Raw genomic sequence first — 12269 nt, 5'->3', positions numbered from 1 at the left:
CGAACGAATGCCGAAGTCGCGGCTTGCTGATATTGACACGAGCTACGAAGTTAGTCGCCAGCCTGCCTTCAGCAAAGCTGGTGGATGCTGCTTTGCGTTGCTTCGTTTTCGAAGTACATTGAGCGAAAAAGTTTAGAACTTACGATCGACGCAAAGTGCTTGTGCTTTATCCATGAAATGCATGCTTTATTTAAATGATATATTTCCCTAGATATTAACGATTAATTTTACAGGAAAATTTAAGAATTTATATCATTTTTACACAAGGCGCTTCTTGCGCAATAACTATGTTAAGAAATTAGCATACATATGTTAAGAAATTAGCACACTTTTCTTTTTGGACAGTGTATGCTCGAGAAAAGTTCTTGTCTCAGCCAATAGCGTGCGTGCACCTTTCGTTGTATGCGTGAATTATACATGCATAAGAACTTTAAGGTATGTATGTATGTGTTGTTATTCATTGCTTTGGCTTTAGATGGCAAGAAATTAATTTTGTTAGTTTTCTCACCTATCCCAAATTTGTGTTGATATATGAATGCATTTTGTGCACTGAGGTTGGCTCCGCAGAAAATATGTATTTCTAAGTCGATGCAAATATTTACATAATTTCTTAAAATTAAATTAATATTAATATTATTAATATTTGCATCGACTTAAATATACAAATTTTTTTGTACGGAGCCAACCTCAGTACACGAAATGCATTCATATATCAAAAGAAATTTTGGGTAGGTCGTGATCTGCGCTAAAAAACTAAGAAAATTGTTTCTTTGCCAGCCATAGACTTTGCCAGAGCAGTGGATAACAACACATTCAAATATGCTGTTATGTATGTATATTCCCACGCATACAAACATAATTGCTTGCATGGCCCTCATAGAGCCGAAGCTGAGAGCAAATTCTATTTTTAGTTTTTTCGTTCTCTCGGCTGTGAGAGCGCAATGGTACAGATTTCGTTTTCGTTCTCAATTTTCAAGAAATCAAGCTGCATAGTAGCATTTTGTTGTAAGGCGTTACTCATCTTAGTGTTTATATTGTCTTTGGTTATATACACAAAGTAAATAAAAAAATTTGTAAAATTGCAAGCTGAAACTTACTTGTCGTTCTCAGTTAAGCAATCCAATTCGTTTTGGTACGAACATTGCAAAACTTTAATGTCTTTTTCGTTAACATCATCCTAAAATATAAAGTTTGTATACATTAAGAAAATTGGTGACAGACTTTCATATTAGTATAATACCCTTGCAGAGGGAATTATAATTAAGTAGTGAAAAGTATATCGGTAAGTTGAGTGTTCGAACCCTTTCAAGTGAATATTTTTTTATCTTGATTACTACTAAAGCGAAAGATCGCGTAGCGCGAGCTGTCTTTGGTGTTGGAATAAGATGGCTCAGGGTACCCCTAGTCGGGAGCTTCCGACAAGAATCTCTTGCGTTTTTTTTTTATCATGATATCATAGTTAATTTCGTTATTTATTAGTTTCACTCTGCCTGTCAACTCCCGGACCATCATATAGCTGCCATAGGCAACAGGAAATTTCTATAAAACTGAGCACTTACGAGCTGCGAGATGTGTGTTCTTACTCACTCTCACTGAAATTCTCACATATCTGCAGAAACGTTATACAAACGTTTGCATGGATATTCTTTGGCGTACCGCCGATTACTTTATCGTTTTATAATAAATAAAAATAACAATAATTTAGAACATTTTATTTATGTTACTTATAAATGTATTCGCAGTACGGGTTTGTTTCAGATAGTCGATAACTTGCCCCGTTTCCAAACAATTGTTAAAAATCGATATTAAAAAAAATTTTTTTTGTAATCATATCTATTAGGTTTTAAGAGCTAGAGTCACCAAACTTGACTTGCCCCCGACTAGAACCTCTTATTTGTTAAATTTCCTTTTGTTAGCGGACTTATTCTTCCATAATGGTCCCTCTAATGGCCCTTTTAGGACTTCTCGACGCTCTCTTATAGAGTATTATGGCAGATTTACAAATTTAGCGTGAATTAACCTTAAATAGTTTGCTGCGCTACACTTTGGTTTTGGATCCTTTGGATCCTTCCGTTCATACATACGGACGGACGGACGGACTTTGATGCTGATCAAGAATATGTACACTTTATCGGGTCGGAGATACTTCCTTCTGCCTGTTACATACATTTGGAATTTGCACAAATACAATATACCCATTTTTAATGGGTTCAGGGTATAAAAAGGGCACATAAATAGTACGTGCACACATAAGATGTAGGATGATAGCAACCCAAGGGAAATCGGTAAGCTACTGCTGAAACTCACTTTCCGGGGTGAGTAAGCAAAGATAAGACGACAACAAATCTTCTTGCTGCGATCGAAAGGGATGCGCGCCACCCAAGAGATAAGACTGTGGAGCATATGGAAACAAAATCGGCGGCAATATGCAATCGCTCCAACGTGAACAGGAGTACACCCCTCATGGCGATCCATGTAGTATGCAATAGGCCCTAGGCTCATCAGCTCCAGGTACGTAAATTTATTAAATCGACTGCAGTAGTATCTGGCATTGGTAATGCATCATTTACCTCAAATGGTTTCTTGAACAACATCAACATACAGTCTCGAGTGTCAGCGTGCTCAGCATGCACCCTGTCGATGATTGCAACAATCATTATCGATCACCAGTCGAGCTTCACAGACGCTTCATCGATTTTATAATTCGGGAAGAAAACTAGGCAGCATTTATTATGGACTTAGTTCATATATCGGTTGTTAGCTTTGCTTCACTGGAAAGTACTACTCCATTAAAAGTACTACTCCTCCATATATTCGCTTAGCACAGATGGTAGGTCCAACCAATACTGGCCAAAGCGTAAATTTAAGTTGCGAAATTGGTGATTTAGCTACTCAACATACCAGAACTGCATAGAGAATCGTTGCTCAAATTCGCTTGGGATCCTGCCTCAGATCACCCTAAAGGCTAACAAAACGATAAATCATATGAGCAAAATGTTCGTCTGTTGGTACTACAAAAGACAATATAAACACTAAGATGAGTAACGCCCATACATTTGAATGCGACGCAAAATTTCTAGCCTGGCCTTTCATCTGGCCTTTGAGGCTTCGTACGGCATGCCTGCCGACTGGTTGTTCGTTCTCCAATGACCAGACGAACGAATGCCGAAGTCGCGGCTTGCTGATGCTGACACGAGCTACGAAGTTAGTCGCCAGCCTGCCTTCAGCAAAGCTGGTCGATTCTGCTTTGCGTCGCTTCGTTTTCGAAGTACATTGAGCGAAAAAGTTTAGAACTTAGTTTAGAACGATCGACGAAAAGTGCTTGTGTTTTATCCATGAAATGCATGCTTTATTTAAATGATATATTACCCTAGATATTAACGATTAATTTTACAGGAAAATTTAAGAATTTATATCATTTTTACACAAGGCGCTTCTTGCGCAATAACTATGTTAAGATATTAGCACACACTTTTCTTTTTGGACAGTGTATGCTCGAGAAAAGTTCTTGTCTCACCCAATAGCGTGCGTGCACCTTTCGTTGTATGCGTGAATTATACATGCATAAGAACTTTAAGGTATGTGTTGTTATTCACTGCTCTGGCTTCAGCTGGCAAGAAATTAATTTTGTTTGTTTTCTAGCGCAGATCATGACCTATCCCAAATTTGTGTTGATATATGAATGCATTTGGTGTACTGAGGTTGGCTCCGCAGAAAATATGTATTTCTAAGTCGAAGCAAATATTTACATAATTTCTTTAAATTAAATTAATATTATTTTTATTCTCCAATTGAGAAATAAAAGAGTGCTAAAAAACAATTACATTTCAAGTCGACTTTTATTTAGTTATGACCCTATTATTATTATATTGGCCTCCTCGCGGGCTTGCTTGCGTATTTTGTTCTTTATAATTCGAACAAAAAATAATAAAAAAAAAAATAAAAATTAATGATATGTATATTTAAAAACAACTAATTTGCACTTTTATTTCCTTAATTTATTTTGTATTACTTAAAAATGATAATAATTTAATTAATAATTTCAAATAAAAAAAATTACATAAATATTTGCATCGACTTAAATATACAAATTTTTTTGTACGGAGCCAACCTCAGTACACGAAATGCATTCATATATCAACAGAAATTTTGGGTAGGTCGTGATCTGCGCTAAAAAACTAAGAAAATTGTTTCTTTGCCAGCCAGAGACTTTGCCAGAGCAGTGGATAACAACACATTCAAATATGCTGCTATGTATGTTTATTCCCACGCATACAAACATAATTGCTTGCATGGCCCTCATAGAGCCGAAGCTGAGAGCAAATTCTATTTTTAGCTTTTTCGTTCTCTCGGCTGTGAGAGCACAATGGTACAGATTTCGTTTTCGTTCTCAATTTTAAAAAAATCAAGCTGCATAGTAGCACTTTGTTGTATGGCGTTACTCATCTTAGAGTTTATATTGTCTTTGGTACTACTGTTGGTCAGATTCTGCCGTAAAGTCAGCTTGTGTTTTAAATTCAATGTTTTCGTTGCCAATCGCATCGCACCCATCGAGTCTCTACTTAGGGCCCAAGACGCAAGTTTTCTCAATAAGAATTTCAGCACAAGGTCCTACTCGGTACTGCACAGCAACTTGATCTCTCAATGGGATGTAAGTTTACCAACTCGTTCTTCAATCTGCAAAGAAGCTATACTAACTGTGTGTGTGCACCGTTGCCGCGGTCAGTCAAATGCATAATCTTGACGATGACTATAAGGCACTGACGGCAGGAGCGTCAAAACGTCTAGCTCAATGGCCTCTCGCGAAATTCTTTAACTGTCGCCTACTTCGCACCGGTGAATGACGGAAAAGCTCGTCGTTCAACTTCTCAGCACGACATTCGATTATATTGCCCCGTCAGGAAATTGTGAGGCGAGCAATCAGTTTTAGCTTTTATAAACGTAACATACATACTGTACCTCGATCCTTATTATTGGCGGTTGTAAAATACTCTGTAGTGCTGTTGCCAGGTGCAGAATTCGTTTTTAAGCTGTCACTTATAACAAGTAAGAGGCTCTAGTGGAGAGCTTCCGACCAGGGGACACTCTGAACCCTCTTGTTCCAACATCAAATTCGGCTCGCGCTATGCACTCGTTTGCAGTAATAGAGATACATTTGAAAAAAAAAAAACACAAATTTTCTTGGCAGGATTCTAGCTCGCAACCGATCGCATTACTTGCCGACGACTCTACGCAACTGCCACAGCAGCCAAGAAAAAATAAATAGTTTCCTCGGTAGGGTTCGAACTCGTAACAGAAGGAGCTACTTGTCGCCGCCTCAATCCAACAGCCACACCAATTATTAATTTGTATTCAGAAAAAATCGAATTAAAATAGCAGCACAGAAATCAAGACAATTGCAATGGGCAGGCAAACACATTGCCTTTAGTCAGCCATACATACATATCCATATGCTAAGTGCATTAAAACCGAAGTCAATCAGCACTGACGTGCATATGTTGTTATTGAAATACATTTTATACATGGCCACCGTGACTAAGGTCCAAAACAGACCTGGACATGGAACAACAGCAGCAACGGCAGTAACAACAACAACAACAGCAGCAAAGGCAGTAACAACAAAAGTAGCAACGGAAATACCTTTAACAACAACACCAAAAAATAAAACCAAAAAAAATAAATCATTACAAAAAAAATACGTTGCGGAAAATTAATCTGGTGGAGGAAACACAAAGTATACTGAGTGAGTAAAGTGTTTTAAAAAAGTGTTCGCAAATTCTTCTGCGCGTTTACGAAAACAACCTTAGCGTACAGCTGTATAAATCTGGAGAATAACCAGCGATTGTTGAAGGCACTCAAAGGCGAAGCACGTGACACTGTGAAGTCGTTGCTCATACATCCCAGGAATGTGAACAACGTAATTGAACAATTACGTTTTAGATACGGCCGCCCAGCACAGCTAATACGCAGCCAGCTAATTAGTATTCGAGAGGTGCAGCCAATTCAGGAGCACAGCATAGTTAAAATCGTGCCATATGCTACACGCGTGAGTAACCTTGCCGCCTTTCTACAATCGGCTAACGGGGAACAGCATTTAGCGAATCCTACACTGATGGAGGATTTCGTCGCTAAACTACCACCAAGCAACAGGGTGGAATGGGCCAGACATGCAGCTACGATTAGGCCTTTCCCGACAGTCGTACATTTTAGCGCGTGGTTAACGGACTACGCCAATGTGGTATGTACGATTGTGGACGTTGATAGTAAGGAGCAAAGGCGTAGAGTGCTGCATGCCAGCATTGACCAGAATAATGAAGGGCGTCACCGAGGTAGCACCAAACAGTGTCCTGCAACGAGTTTAACTTAGCCTCTCCGCTAAAGAGGTGGACAGTCGTACAAAGGCACCGGCTTTGTTTTTCGTGTTTACGAGTTGGCCACATGGCAAGAGTCTGCAATAGGTCCAACGAATGCCAAGTTAATGGATACCGAAAGAGACATCATCGACTCTTACATTATCATGATGCCATGAGTCACAATACACCGCAACCAGCAGGTGATAGAGTGATGAATACTGGACGGATGCCGCAGCCAGCGGATCCTCACACAAGGGCACCGCAGCTAGCGGATGCTCAATCGACGCAACAAAGGAACTTAAGTTGTGTCGATACGGATGGAGAACGTCTACTATTCCGCATATTGCCAGTGACATTTCACCGGGTCAATAAGCGGATCGATACGTACGCGCTCCTCGACGAGTGGTCGTCTGTAACTATGATCGACTACAAGCTACTGCGCGATCAAGATATCAAAGGGGAACACAGGCAACTAAATATATAGTGGTTTGGCGGACGAGCAACCAGAGAGCCGACCACAGTGGTAAGCATGGAAGTTAGTGGAGCGGACAAGCGCAAACGGCATGTGTTGCGAAATGTGTACGCCGTGTCCAACCTCAACTTACCAATGCAAAGCCTGCATCAACGTGACGTCCAAATGTGGGGCAACGGTGCACGTCTTCCAATGAAACCGTATCGCGGGGCGGTACCAAAACTTCTGATTGGACTTGACCATGCGCATCTTGGACAGCCAATGCAAACAAAAAGGTTTGCACCACAGGGACCTTATGCCGCAGCCACCGAACTTGGATGGGTGGTTTTTGGGCCGGCAAGAGATCAACCGACGGCAACGTCATCAAAGTCATGCCCCCTAGCAGTGTCGCAGGAGGATGCAATCCAAAAGATGGTAAACGACTATTTTGATATCGAAAATTTCGGTGTGAAGCTTACGCCACCGGTCGCAGCCAGCGACGATGCACGAGCAGGATACTCGAAGACACCACGGTGAAAATAGGAGGAAGTTACCAGACGGGTTTATTATGGAACCGTGATAATGTTGAATTGCCACAAGGCTATGATATGGCATACAAAAGATTGGTCAACATTGAGAGACAGATGAAGCGTAACGATCAGTTTAAACAAGCCTATATGAAAATTATTGACGATTATGTTCACAAAGGATATGCTCGACGATTGAAGCAGCATGAGGTCGCTTTAGCCAACAGCGACAAACTTTGGTATCTTCCGCACTTTGGAGTTGAAAATCCAAATAAGCCCGGTAAGATAAGACTGGTGTTCGACGCGGCAGCAAAGGTTGGTGATATTTCATTGAATTCGGCATTATCCAAGGGGCCGCAGCACTATAAGTCGCTGCCGGCTGACCAGGGGACACTCTGAACCCTCTTGTTCCATCATCAAATGCAGCTCGCGCTATGCACTCGTTTGTGATAATAGAGATACATTTGAAAAAAAAAAACACAAAACACTTGCCGACGACTCTACGCAACTGCCACAGCAGCCAAGAAAAAATAAATAGTTTCCTCGGTAGGGTTCGAGCTCGTAACAGAAGGAGCTACTTGTCGCTGCCTTAATCCAACAGCCACACCAATTATTAATTTGTATTCAGAAAAAATCGAATTAAAATAGCAGCACAGAAATCAATACAATTGCAATGGGCAGGCAAACACATTGCCTTTAGTCAGCCATACATACATATCCATATGCTAAGTGCATTAAAACCGAAGTCAATCAGCACTGACGTGCATATGTTGTTATTGAAATGCATTTTATACATGGCCACCGTGACTAAGGTCCAAAACAGACTTGGACATGGAACAACAGCAGCAACGGCAGTAACAACAACAACAACAGCAGCAAAGTCAGTAACAACAAAAGTAGCAACGGAAATACCTTTAACAACAAGCTTGCAACCGCATGGAAAAAATAAAACCAAAAAAAAAAAATCATTACAAAAAAAATACGTTGCGGAAAATTAATCTGGTGGAGGAAACAAAAAGTATACTGAGTGAGTACAGTGTTTTAAAAAAGTGTTCGCAAATGTCCATACGCATCACATTAGATGAGTATAGAGCAAGAGGATTAACAGCCAGTGCCCCGGCTGTGAATCAAGAAACCGTTGGAAAAAAGAAACCAAGAAATCGACGCGGCATACAGCTGCGTATTATAAAACGCAAAGCTGAAATATGCGAGGTATTATATATTAGCAACAAGACCCCGACTTGGGCAAACGCGAACAGACTAGCAAGAGAGCTAGATTTCCTCACAGAAGAGGCAAAGCGATTAAAAACATAAAAGAACACCTTCTCCTCAAGACAATAAAACAATTAATAATCACAAAAAAAGTTCCACCGCCAGCGAAAAAACAGCTGCCAAAGCAACAAAGGAGTACCCTGACGACTGCGCTGAGCCACTGTAAACCCCGGCCTGTGCAATGACCTGCACCGGCAACGCTGACCGCTCCAAGGCAGCCAAGTAAAAAATAAAAAACAAAAAAGACAACTCGACAACATTGGCACGAAACAGCAGCAGCAGCAGAAGAAGCAGCCTTAATTAAGATTATACTAATGATTATATTAATGCGTCAAGGTAAAGTAAAACCTAAAAAGTTGTACGATCTATTAGAGAGATCAGTGCTTTGATCGAAGTAGGATTATATAAAATATACACACAAAGAAAACAAAGGCCTTCTGTCAAAATATAATATTAAGATTAAGAAAAATGTATGAAAGTTATCTAACGCAAAATATATAAAATTAGACATGTACATTTCGTATTTGTGGGCAATTCAATATTTAAAAAAAAATTTTTTTAAAATGTTAAATACAAAAATAGATAATAAATAAAACTATGACACAAGTTAATGCTTTATTAGCGTCAATTAGTTAAATTAGTCATGAGTGAAGACAAGATCGATTATTATAACGATCCAAACTTTCGTATGCGAGTCATACAAATTTTGCAAAGACATTGGGAATTCATACGAGTATATGAATTCGAAGATGAATATGTTGAAACATATAGCACAACGACAAGCCCACTGTTTTCATGTTCTAATATAAAGAGGGGAATAGTCTTGTCAACTCTACCATACGTAATCATAAAAACCATTGTTGGTTTGCACAGGTAGATAGGTCGGTATTAAATACATAAATATATTCTATTTTAAAAGCTATATGTTAAGTTTGGTGACTCTAGCTCTTATTGTTGCGGGACGAATTAATTTATCGATTGTTTAGTATTAAGTATATTCTGAAAGTATGTATTTTTGCCCTCCGAATGTACGGGCACACTATATTTGGCTTGTTGCCGGCATTACTTAAATGTTAAGCTCATTATTGTTGTGAGTTCGAAGGCCGTAGGAGGAAAGACTGCGGTAAGATTCTGAGGGAATATATATCTAAGTTCTAACCTATGTAATCCGTTTAGAATAAAACACTTGCACTAGTACGTTTTGCATTACGCTGTCTCTAGTAACATCGGAGTAACATGGCCGGGGGCCAGGCGTAAACTTGCAGTGTTCAAATTACAACTCCACCTTCATTTGGCACGCGACATGATCTTTTATTCGCAGTTCTTATTGTAAGAAACTGCAAGGGCGACTTGCGCTGAAGACAAGACGTGGTGTAACATTGGTGTTACAGTGTGTGTACATAGACACAGCACAGGCAGGGCCTCCACCCAGTTATAGAGTCACCATTCGTACGCAGCCAGCGTAAAATATAGCAGAAACCATCTCCGGGCTGAGTAGGATGACACAACGGTCCCCAGGAAAAGCCCACGCTTAAACGATGGCCAGGAGATAGCCACCACGGCGAGTGGGACGCAGACAAAGCGGAAAAGTAGAATGGTGAGCATTGTATCACAAATGCAAGCTCCCGCTGTTTGCGCACGACAAAGCCCCAGCACCGTGGATGTGGGCACAAGTGTACAACCTGCCGGCACCGTGGCCGCAGGAGTGAGTGCACGAGCCAGCACATTGACAGGAGCGCCAAGCCCAAGCACGCAACTCTCAAGTACGCAAGTCATGGATTTGGTAAAGAGAGTCGCTGTGCTAGAGCACGAGTTGCAGAGGTCAAAAACTGGTCAAGCACATGTGAGTACAGTTACTGATCCCGTCAAGTTGAGTAGTGCTTACGTGAGTGGTACAGCTAACCTGCCGCCATCTTTGATCGGAGCGGCGAGCGGAGAGCCATCGTCGAGTGGAAGTTTGAGTGAAACTGCAATTATGAGTGTAGTCCCAAATTCAAGAGTAAGTTTGAGTGAAACTGCAATTTTGAGTGGAACTACCATTTTGAGCAGATCGCCATCTTTGAGTGAGGCACTGCCTACGTCATTGAGTGGAAATTTGGGAACACAGTTGCAAATAGTAGAACGGGCTACAAATATGGATAACTGATCTACGACGTCAAGCCGCTCGACGCCATATTGCTTTGCAGGCATTGCACAGCCAACGCTCAGCTACACTCCGGCACAGGAGAACCAACAAGCGATAATTTTGGAGCCAACGCAGGCAACTGGGAACTTCGCATGGACGACTCCCAGGAACGATGTATGCCTGCCACGCAAATTACCAGATCTACCCGAGTTTGGAGGCCAACCTGAGGATTGGCCTATATTCTTCTGCGCGTTTACGGAAACAACCTTAGCGTACAACTGTACAAATCTGGAGAATAACCAGCGATTGTTGAAGGCACTCAAAGGCGAAGCACGTGACACTGTGAAGTCGTTGCTCATACATCCCAGGAATGTGAGCAACGTAATTGAACAATTACGTTTTAGATACGGCCGCCCAGAACAGCTAATACGCAGCCAGCTAATTAGTATTTGAGAGGTGAAGCCAATTCAGGAGCACAGCATAGCTGAAATCGTGCCATATGCTACACGCGTGAGTAACCTGCCGCCTTTCTGCAATCGGCTAACGGGGAACAGCATTTAGCGAATCCTACACTGATGGAGGATTTCGTCGCTAAACTACCACCAAGCAACAGGGTGGAATGGGCCAGACATGCAGCTACGATTAGGCCTTTCCCGACAGTCGTACATTTTAGCGCGTGGTTAACGGACTACGCCAATGTGGTATGTACGATTGTGGACGTTGATAGTAAGGAGCAAAGGCGTAGAGTGCTGCATGCCAGCATTGACCAGAATAATGAAGGGCGTCACACCGAGGTCGCACCAAACAGTGTCCAATCTGTAATGGACAACACGCAGTCAGGGACTGCAACGAGTTTAACTTAGCCTCTCCGCTAAAGAGGTGGACAGTCGTAAAAAGGCACCGGCTTTGTTTTTCGTGTTTACGAGTTGGCCACATGGCAAGAGTCTGCAATAGGGCCAACGAATGCCAAGTTAATGGATACCGGAAGAGACATCATCGACTCTTACATTATCATGATGCCATGAGTCACAATACACCGCAACCAGCAGGTGATAGAGTGATGAATACTGGACGGATGCCGCAGCCAGCGGATCCTCACACAAGGGCACCGCAGCAAGCGGATGCTCAATCGACGCAACAAAGGAACTTATGCTGTGTCGATTCGGATGGAGAACGTCTACTATTCCGCATATTGCCAGTGACACTGCACGGGGCCAATAAGCGGATCGATACGTACGAGCTACTCGACGAGGGGTCGTCTGTAACTATGATCGACGACGAGCTACTGCGCGATCTAGATATCAAAGGGGAACGCAGGCAACTAAATATACAGTGGTTTGGTGAAAGAGCAACCAGAGAGCCGACCACAGTGGCAAGCATAGAAGTAAGTGGAGCGGACAAGCGCAAACGGCATATGTTGCGAAATGTGTACGCCGTGTCCAACCTCAGCTTACCAATGCAAAGCCTGCATCAACGTGACGTCCAAATGTGGGGCAACGGTGCACGTCTTCCAATGAAACCGTATCGCGGGGCGGTACCAA

The 12269-nt window shown here is 41.7% G+C and overlaps 1 protein-coding gene across 4 annotated transcripts in view; it reads right to left on the bottom strand.

The window, feature by feature from the left end:
- The window catches only part of Atg2 (Autophagy-related 2), a 232937-nt gene that overhangs the window by 168763 nt on the left and 51905 nt on the right, over nucleotides 1–12269 (bottom strand). For 3 of the 4 annotated variants that reach the window (XR_011417148.1, XM_032440820.2, XM_015168271.3), the window contains exon 6: nucleotides 1098–1177. The exons of the other annotated variant lie outside the window; for it this stretch is intronic. Coding sequence is in view for 2 of the 3 variants with exons in the window: in XM_032440820.2 (XP_032296711.1) it covers nucleotides 1098–1177 (80 nt within the window). In the remaining variant the exon portion in view is untranslated. The remainder of the gene's footprint in view (nucleotides 1–1097; nucleotides 1178–12269) is intronic. 4 annotated transcript variants of the gene reach the window in all.

The sequence above is a fragment of the Drosophila virilis genome, unplaced genomic scaffold (genome assembly GCF_030788295.1).
Source record: "Drosophila virilis strain 15010-1051.87 unplaced genomic scaffold, Dvir_AGI_RSII-ME tig00001170, whole genome shotgun sequence".
Lineage (NCBI taxonomy): Eukaryota > Metazoa > Arthropoda > Insecta > Diptera > Drosophilidae > Drosophila > Drosophila virilis.
The sequence above is the reverse complement of the archived record's forward strand: the minus strand, read 5'-3'. Positions and strand labels throughout refer to the sequence as shown.